The 9412-nt window shown below is 40.1% G+C and overlaps 1 protein-coding gene across 1 annotated transcript; it reads left to right on the top strand.

The window, feature by feature from the left end:
- The first annotated feature begins 41 nt into the window (after positions 1-41).
- LOC117414583 (uncharacterized) lies at positions 42-9358 on the top strand. Its single transcript, XM_034922010.2, has 8 exons — positions 42-232; positions 337-461; positions 782-935; positions 1293-1317; positions 3556-3675; positions 4990-5111; positions 8310-8496; positions 8818-9358. Exons 1-8 carry the CDS (start codon positions 221-223, stop codon positions 9315-9317), a joined length of 1245 nt encoding a protein of 414 aa, XP_034777901.2. The 5' UTR covers positions 42-220; the 3' UTR covers positions 9318-9358.
- Positions 9359-9412: the final 54 nt, after the last annotated feature.

A 9412-nucleotide genomic window follows, 5' to 3' on the forward strand; every position in this document is an offset into this window, starting at 1 on the left:
AATTTGTCAAGGCTGTCACATCTTTATTTGAATGCCTCATGCCTATTTACAAACAATACATTTGTGGATGAACTTACTATGAAGCAACTATATAATTTTTTTTTATCTTGAAATTATTTCGTTATGAATAGTACAAGGTGTTTTCAATATTCATTTAAACTAAAATGTAAATATTCCAGATGATCTACATCATGGCGTAGGGACTGTTATCTACAATGAAATGGGTTACATTGTAAGTATTAAATTAAAACTGAATTGCTTTACTCAACCTCATTTTCCAAGGAGTTCTTCTCTGTATATGGTAAATTATTTATATAGTCTTGTGATTATTTCCAGATTGGCTGTGGTTATAATGGATATGTGACAGGTGCAACCTATGGAAATTTTTCTCGTGATGGACAAGATCCTACAGCAAAAGCATCCTCTCTTGTACATGCTGAAGCAAATGCACTTCTTTTAAGGTAAACAAATATGTAGCTGCCCTGATTAACCTTAGTATTCTTAGTATTGACTATGGCCCCATCCTTCAGACAGTGTTACCTCTTAAGCTGAGTGACAATGTAAAGTAAAAATTAAACTAATAGATTTCAGCAAGCAGGACAAGCAGATGGATCTGAAAATTATGTTAGGTACGACAATCTGTGAATATTTCAAGATAGTGACTTCACTAATGTGGGGTGACTCATTCAGGAAATCAACAACAGTCTACTGGGAAACAATTATGAATTAAGACTTTATAATCAAGTGATTATATTCTTTCTCTCACCATATTTGTGTGCAGATCTCAGAAAGACCTGGATAAAGCAGTCCTTTATTCATCAAAAAAACCATGTGTGAGCTGCAAGCTGTTAATAGAGGCAACAGGGATTACAGAAGTGATTTTCATAGATGATCCAAAAGAGAAAAAACAAGACAGAGTTTATGAAATTAATTTGGTATGTACAGTATGTATCAGTCAAATAAATGTATGTGATGATGTTTTCGTCTAAGTAGACATGTATGTCTTGCTTGACCACAGATTTACATTCACTGCCTGCTTGTTTTGATGATGATGATTACACTGATATTAGCAGAAAAGTTTGTCTGCTTGACATTTTGTTTCAAGTGAAAATTAAAGTCAGCGTATTATAAAATTCATGATATTGAATATTATTCTCATAGTATGCCATGCAGTATAAAGTAGGTAATACTGCTGAAACTGATTTTAATCATTATTAATTCATCAATAACTTCTAGTTACTTGTACAAGCCACCAGCAGCAGTACTTTAATGCTCTACTTTCTCATTTGCAGTGGAAACCGAGTGCTGATGCCCAAGGTTAGTTTAAATAACAATATTTATAGAAATACATTTTGAAACTAAATTGTAAAATCAAAAAACACACATGGAAAACTCATGTAATATTTATAAGGATACATATATGCATGCATTATACATTTCCAATTTTTATATGGAGTTATGATACTATGGTTATATTTTTTGTCTCAAGTCACATACAAACACATATAAAGTGTAGTTATTTGTAAAATGTATGGTTTATAACTATATATATATATATATATATATATATATATATATATATATATATACATACACACACACATAGTACCTTGCAAAAGTATTCAGACCCCTGACCAATTCTCTCATATTACTGAATTACAAATGGTACATTGAAATTTCGTTCTGTTTGATATTTTATTTTAAAACACTGAAACTCAAAATCAATTATTGTAAGGTGACACTGGTTTTATGTTGGGAAATATTTTTAAGAAAAATAAAAAACTGAAATATCTTGCTTGCATAAGTATTCAACCCCTGTGCTGTGGAAGCTCCCAGTTTACACCGATGAAAGAAACTGCCCTAATGAGGACACAATTACCTTACCATTGGCCTCCACCTGTGAACCATTAAAGTTGCTGTCACATTTTCTGGATAAAAACCCCACTGTTGAAGGATCATTGGTCAGGCTGTGAATCTGAAGGAAAATGAAGACCAAAGAGCATTCTACAGAAGTTAGAGATAAAGTAATAAAAATGCATAGATTAGGGAAAGGGTACAAAATAATATCCAAGTGTTTGGATATCCCAGTGAGCACAGTTGGATCAATAATCAGGAAGTGGAAGCTGCATCACACCACCCAGGCACTGCCAAGAAAAGGCTGTCCCTCAAAACTCAGCGCTCAAACAAGAAGGAGACTTGTGAGAGAAGCCACAGAGAGGCCAACAATCACTTTGAAGGAGCTACAGAGTTCAGTGGCTGGGAGTGGAGTAATGGTGCACCAGTCAACCATATCAAGAGCTCTGCATAACACTGGCCTGTATGGGAGGGTGGCAAGAAAGAAGCCGTTACTCAAAAAGTACCATCTGAAAGCACGTCTGGAGTTTGCCAGAAAGCATGAGAATGACCCAGCTACAAAGTGAAGTATGGTGGTGGCAGCATCATGCTGTGGGGATGCTTCTCATCAGCAGGGACTGGGCATCTTGTTAAAATTGAAGGAAGAATGGATGGAGCAAAATACAGGGAAATACTGCAAGAGAACCTGCTTCAGTCCACTAAAAAACTGAAGCTTGGGAGGAAATTCACCTTTCAGCAGGACAATGATCCCAAGCACAAGGCCAAAGCAACATTGGAGTGGCTCAAGAACAGAAAGGTGAATGTCCTACAGTGGCCCAGTGAAAGTCCTGACTCACTCCCATTGAGAATCTGTGGCACTATTTGAAAATTGCGGTCCACAAGCGTCGTCCAACCAACCTGAACAACCTGGAGCAAATGTGCCAAGAAGAAGGGACCAAAATCACTCTGACACTGTGTGCAAAGCTGGTACATACTTACCCCAAAAGACTTAAAGCTGTTATTGCAGCGAAAGGTGGCTCTACCAAATATTAATGTGTGGGGGCTGAATACTTATGCAAGCAAGATATTACAGTTTTCTATTTTTCTTAAAAATATTTCCCAACATAAAACCAATGTCACCTTACAATAATTGATTTTAAGTTTCAGTGTTTTAAAATAAAATATCAAACAGAACGAAATGTCAATGTACCATTTGTAATTCAGTAATATGAGAGAATTTGTTAGGGGTCTGAATACTTTTGCAAGGCACTGTAATATATATATATATATATATATATATATATATATATATATATATATATATATATATATATATAATTCAGTAGGATAAAGGGATACAATACCCCAAAGTATGAGGGTTTTAACACATTTCTACAGAATATGTACTGTATATTCTGTATGTATTTCCTCTATTTTGTTGGAATGGTAACTGACTGTGTAGAGGCCCCTACACCACAGTGCAAACTCACCCAAAACCCTCCACCAGACAAAGGATTTCTCCTTCCTTAGCCATGTTGCTGCAGCTTAATTAATCATGTTAATCAATTACCTACTTCAGGCTCCAGCCACATTCTCACGTGTATTTTGGCAGGGAGCAATTTAACCCCCTCCTTGCCAACACAATGTTACCCACACACACAATATTTACAAGTGCAGGGCTACTGCCCTACCACAGTAACATGATTTATTTTCTCTTTGCAGTGACAACAGGCAGCAGCACACCAGCCACCAGCAGCAGCACACCAGATTCCAGCAGCAGCACACCAGCCTCTAGCAGCAGCACACAAGCCTCCAGCAGCAGCACACCAGCCACCAGAAGCAGTACGGAGAGTGCATATTGTTGATACTAAATTCACTAGGATAGAGATTTCCAGAATTATATTTTATTGACTTTTCAATAGCATTAACAAGTTATTAATCTCCTACAACAATACATCAATATAAATAAATAGCTAGGTAATTTCGTAACTGTATGACCCAAATAAATAAATAAGTACCATAACATGTTAGTGAACTCTAGTCGAAAGTTTGAAAGTAAACCTTTACAGTATGCCAGAGAAAATGTATCTAACGGAAGTGTTGCAAGTTTATTTTTATAAATCAAAATTAACCACAAAACCCTGTTCACCGAGCCAAAATATAAAGGTTAAACAAAAACAAATCGTGCACACAAAATAAAACAGAAAATCCCTCACCCAAATCTGTCACTATCATGATGAGGTTTACATAAAAATACAGGAGTGTTTTAGTTTGCGTCTGTCTCTCTCTCTTTCTGTCTTTTTGTATTAGTTTCTCCAGGTCAGCAGTAGTAATGTGTGAATAGTGAACTTTGTCTTTGCCTCCTTTTCTGTATCTTTTCATTGTCAACAAAAATACATGATTGGCATTTTTAAATGCTTGGTCACTAACAAGGCTAACATTGCGGGTTATTATTATTATTATTTATTTATTAGCAGACACCCTTATCCAGGGCGACTTACAATTGTTACAAGATATCACATTATACATTATTTCACATTATTTTTACATACAATTACCCATTTATACAGTTGGGTTTTTTTTTTTTTACTGGAGCACTCTAGGTAAAGCACCTTGCTCAAGGATACAACAGCAGTGTCCCCCACTGGGGATTGAACACACAACCCTCCGGTCAAGAGTCCAGAGCTCTAACCACTACTCCATACTGCTGCCCATATGTCAGCTCTGTTTACGGAGCAACTGAGACCAGCACGGATGCTTCATTCATTTTAATTAATTACAATAAATTGAAATGTTGAAAACCTCCAGTTTAATGTTTACAACAAATATAACCTTGTTTGAGGGACTATTTTGTCTCCAAAGCGGAAGGCTATATAATATATATATATATATATATATATTTTTAAATAAAAACACTTTTTTTTTTTATTGTATCCATTTTATCCAGGGCTTGTGCATTGTGTTGCTTCACTTCATGCCTCCAACCCAGCAACAGCAGTATGTTAATGCAACACAACGCACGCCCTGTCGTGTGTTATTCCCTTACTTTACAAGCTGCTGTGTTGAGTGCTCGTGAGTGCAATACACAAAGGTGGCAGTGTAACAAATATGGTAATAAATTTTGAAAGAAAGAGTGACCATTGTTATGTGTTTCAGATAATGATGATCCCTCTATCCGATTAAAAAAGAAGGGGGATCTAATGCTGCTTCTTGCCCTACACATGGAAGAGTCTCCAAAATGTGAAGCCCCCCCAAACAAGATGGAACAAAGCGTTAAGGTATTTTAAATAAAAACATGGCAGTGTTCATGTAAAGAAGGCTGGTTCTCTTTCAATTTGAAGAGGCTTTTTAACCTTACGACGCTTGCTGTTTTGTGTTTTTTCCTCTACTATTTGCAGCTAAAAGAAAAAAGAAAAGAAAAAAAGCGCTCTGCCACACCCCACTGTTGAGTCGACTCCGTCGGATTGTCTCGACCCGCCCTCTTGGTGCGCTCGGCCAAAAATCTTACAGTTCACCCGCAGCGACTGTTCTATCCTCACAGCTTTCCTGTTGTGTGCGTGTTTTTTTTTTCTTTAATGCCTTGCAGTTTAAAAAAAATAAAAAATAAGAAAAAAGAAAAAGTGATTCCTCCACTGGGACCTGGCTCTGCTGTGTCTCGCTGTTGAGTAGACTCCACCTGCTTGTCTCAGACTGCCTACGCGACATGCTTTGTAAATGTTAGGATGAACCAAGGTCTGATGGGAAATGCTGCAGGAACTCACAAAGACAGAGGATTGAATTTATGCAAGCTCAGGCACAACCTTCAGGTCGGTCAGGGTGTCCTCAGCTCACCACGCACCAGCGACCCCTGTAGCGTCTACCTCCACTGGGCCTGTTACTGCCCCACTGTCGAGTATATTCCATGGCTACATCGCCTCTTCCACCTCGGTGTGTTATGCATTGGAAAAAAAGTGCTGTGTGCCACTCCACTGCAAGCTACGCTACGCGCTGTCCCGGTTGTGTGACTGACTTGTGAAGACTAGGCACCCTTCCCCAGTACCCTCGGTGCTTGCGCCCTCAGTGCTCGGTGCCTCGATGTCCTCTGCCTGTAGGTGGTGCTCCACTACGCTGTAAGCTATGCTCTGCCCCGGATGTGTGACTGCACGTGGTCGAGACTAGGCACCCTTGCCCAGTACCCTCAGTGCTTGCGCCCTCGATGCTCATGCCCTCAGTACCCCAGAGCCTCAGTGCTTAGACGCTCCATGCTTGGTGCTTCAGCGCCCATGCACATTAAGGTTAGGAGCCTGTCCTCAGTACCCTTGGTGCTTACACTCATGGTGCTCGGTGCTCAGTGCCTCTGTGCTTCGTCACCCTCAGTGCTTAGACGCTCTGTGCAGAGATGACTTGCTGCTCCCTATGGTTACGGCTGAGGTGGTCCACTAGGCGTAGACGCCCAAGCCTACGAGTGGCCCAGGATGCTCCTATACGCATTTCTGCCGATACCATTGCTCCCGGCCTTCCTAAAGAATGTTCAGAGAGAAGATGCGACAGTTCTCCTGGTGGCCCCCAGGTGGCCCAAGAGAATCTGGTTTGCAACCCTTTGCCAGCTATTGCAGGGCCAGGCACCCTCTGGCACCCAGAAAGGGGCAGACTCCAACTGTGGGTCTGGCCCCTGAATGGGACCCTCTGTCCGCCTCGGGCTCTCAGACACAGTCGTCAGTACACTGCAGAATGCTAGGGCCTCCTCCACAAGGTCATTGTACGCCTATAGCAATTATTTTACAGTTTTTGCAAGACCTCCTAGAGGCGGGAAGATGCCCCTCTATGTTGCAAGTGTACTTAGCAGCCATATCTACATACCATGCCCCCACTGACTCAGTGTCCCCAGGCACTCATTTCTCGCAGACTCGTTTTCTGAAGGGTGCTCGGCGGTTACGTTCTCCTAGAAAGGACGTCCTCCCTGAGTGGAGTCTAGACGTGGTATTGGAGGCTGTCACTAAGGCCGTGTTTGAGCCTACACATTCCATAGAGTTGAAATATCTCTCTATGAAGGCAGCCTTTTTGCTAGCCATCACCTACGCTAAGCAGTGACTGTATGCGTATTTGGGATGATGGAAACAGGGTATCATTGCACATGAACCCCGCTTTCCACTTGTTACGGCTTTCCACTTAAACCAGTCAGTGGAATTAGAGGCTTTCCATCCCCCTCCTTTTTCTTCGGAGAAGGATCAGAGATTAAATTCCCTCTGCCCGGTTCATGCATTGAAAGGTTATGTGGATAGGATGAGAGTGCTGCGTCAGTCTGACCAGCTCTTCGTCTGTTATGGTGAAAGGACCCTGGGTCAAGCCCTCTGGAAGCAGCGACTGTCTCACTGGATTGTGGACACAGTTTCGACTGCATGTACTAATGCCGGCCTACCCCCTCCTGGGCAGGTGGCTGCGCACTCTACCAGAGGAGTGGCTATATCATGGGCCCTCTTTAGAGGAGCTTCATTGACTGATATCTGTACTGCGGCTAGCTGGGCTACTCTGCATACATTCACCAGGTTCTACCAACTTTCGATAATCAATGTTGCTTGGCCGCATGGTTGCTGAACAAGCCAAAAGACAGAGTGCTTTTTGACAACCTATATTCACAACTGAGATATGCCTGCATTACTACTTTTTTCAAACAATCAATATAGTTTCCAGCTTTGTTGCAACATAAAATGATTTTCGTTTTGGAGGCAGCACAGCGCATGTTTCTTATTAAGACAAAAGAGTTGACTTCACTGTGGAGGTGGCATGATCCCGTGCGTTCAGACTGGGATGTTGACAGTGTGTGTATATTGTAACAAAAATCCTTGATGCTATAAGAATGAGCCTTCAGTCGATTCAGGGCCAAAGTCAATATTCATGACACTTTATAATAAATAATCAAAGACAACTTGCCAGTTGTTAACTAGCAATTAACAGGTCACTGTGTGCCACGACCTACGCTGCTAAAACAAATTAATTTTTAAAAGGAATCTCAGGGTGGAACTTTCCTATCTGTCTATTCACTTCTCTCTCTGCTTCTCACAACAACAAACACTCCTCCTGTCACTGGTCTTTAGCTCCAGTTAGTACCACCTCGTCCCACTCCACGGCCAATCACCAGCAGCTCCTGTGGTCCGTACCTGTCGCTCATAGGCATTCCAGCACTTCACAGACCTCACAATATTTTCTTTTTTTTCTTTTTTTATTTGGGGTCCAGGGGCCAGGTTCGTTATAGCCGAAGGTTCGTTATAATGAAAGGCATTATAGCGACGGTGTACTGTATTGACATTTTGTACAGTCATATAAAACAGTACACTCTTGCATACTGTTAATATTGTATGTGTTGTATTATTATATACTCTTTATTTACATGTATCACTGCATTTTAGGTAGAAACAGTAGTTTTCTACCTAAAATAAATACCATGGTTCATGGCACCTGAATAATATGTAAAATGAACATCTTTTCTCTTTTTGCAGTATAACAAGTGTGGTATTGTAGTAACTACAGGAGATAAAATGAAAAGAATTGTCACAATGGATTGTTCCAGAAATGAACTGCATGCAGTGGAAGTGGTAATGATGAATTTCCCAAGGTCTTTAAAAGGGGGCAATGTCTTCTTATCAAGGAAACCTTGCTACAGGTGTACTCAGTTCATTATCCAAGGTACAATTCTGAGAATATCACAGTAAAATAAGAGAAACAAATTGGTGTTCAGGTGGCTCAGATGGGGTCCTATACAAAACAAAGTAAAAACTGTTAGACTAATGAGAGTTAAGAAAATATAAAGTCATTTATCCAAGCCAAGTCCTTGGTTTCAAACCTAAATCAAAAAGTTCACAATCAAAATATGTTTTAACATGTTCACTTAGCCTTATCTAAGTTTCAGATGTACTTAACACATGCCTTGCTAAAGTTCACATCTTCCATAACTGCCATTCAAAATTGAGCTAACCAGATCACTAAATCTTACTATTGCATTTTTAGGTGAATTCTCCTCCGTTTATTATTGGCCACGGGATCCTGAACGGAGTTGCATGACATCAGACTCTTCGGCATTCACTGATTCAGAGTGTGTTGACCAGATGTTTCTAAGAAGTAAAATCTCATTTGAATGCTTGGTTCCTGAAACAGACATGGTGAAGGATGAATTAATTAAATTTACTCGCAAAGCCAAGTGTGAATGCTGTCATGCAAAAAACTATGAAAATGATCTCAGCAATGACCAAATGAAGAACATAATGATGGCAGACAATCCTGAGAGAGTCGAAAAGCTAATCGAAAGGGCTTTATGTTGCCTGGACAGTTTGCTTCCCTGCAGCAAAGGCTCTTTCTTACCAGCACTAGAACAAGAAGATATAAAGCTTGCCATTCATGCACTGCAGTTATGCTACCTGCTGGCTGCCAGATCAGGCAAGTTGTCATTTAATCTTTACCCTTACTATTATCACAGCAAGATAATGCTTGAAACTAAATATGTTAAATAAATAGGTATGACATTGGAATACTGTTCTAGGAGTTACACATTGTGGACTATAGATGCATTTTTTGTCAGCACAGATGTTTTTTTTTTTTTCTTTAC

This window comes from Acipenser ruthenus, chromosome 7, assembly GCF_902713425.1.
Source record: "Acipenser ruthenus chromosome 7, fAciRut3.2 maternal haplotype, whole genome shotgun sequence".
In the NCBI taxonomy this organism is placed as follows: Eukaryota; Metazoa; Chordata; class Actinopteri; order Acipenseriformes; family Acipenseridae; genus Acipenser; species Acipenser ruthenus.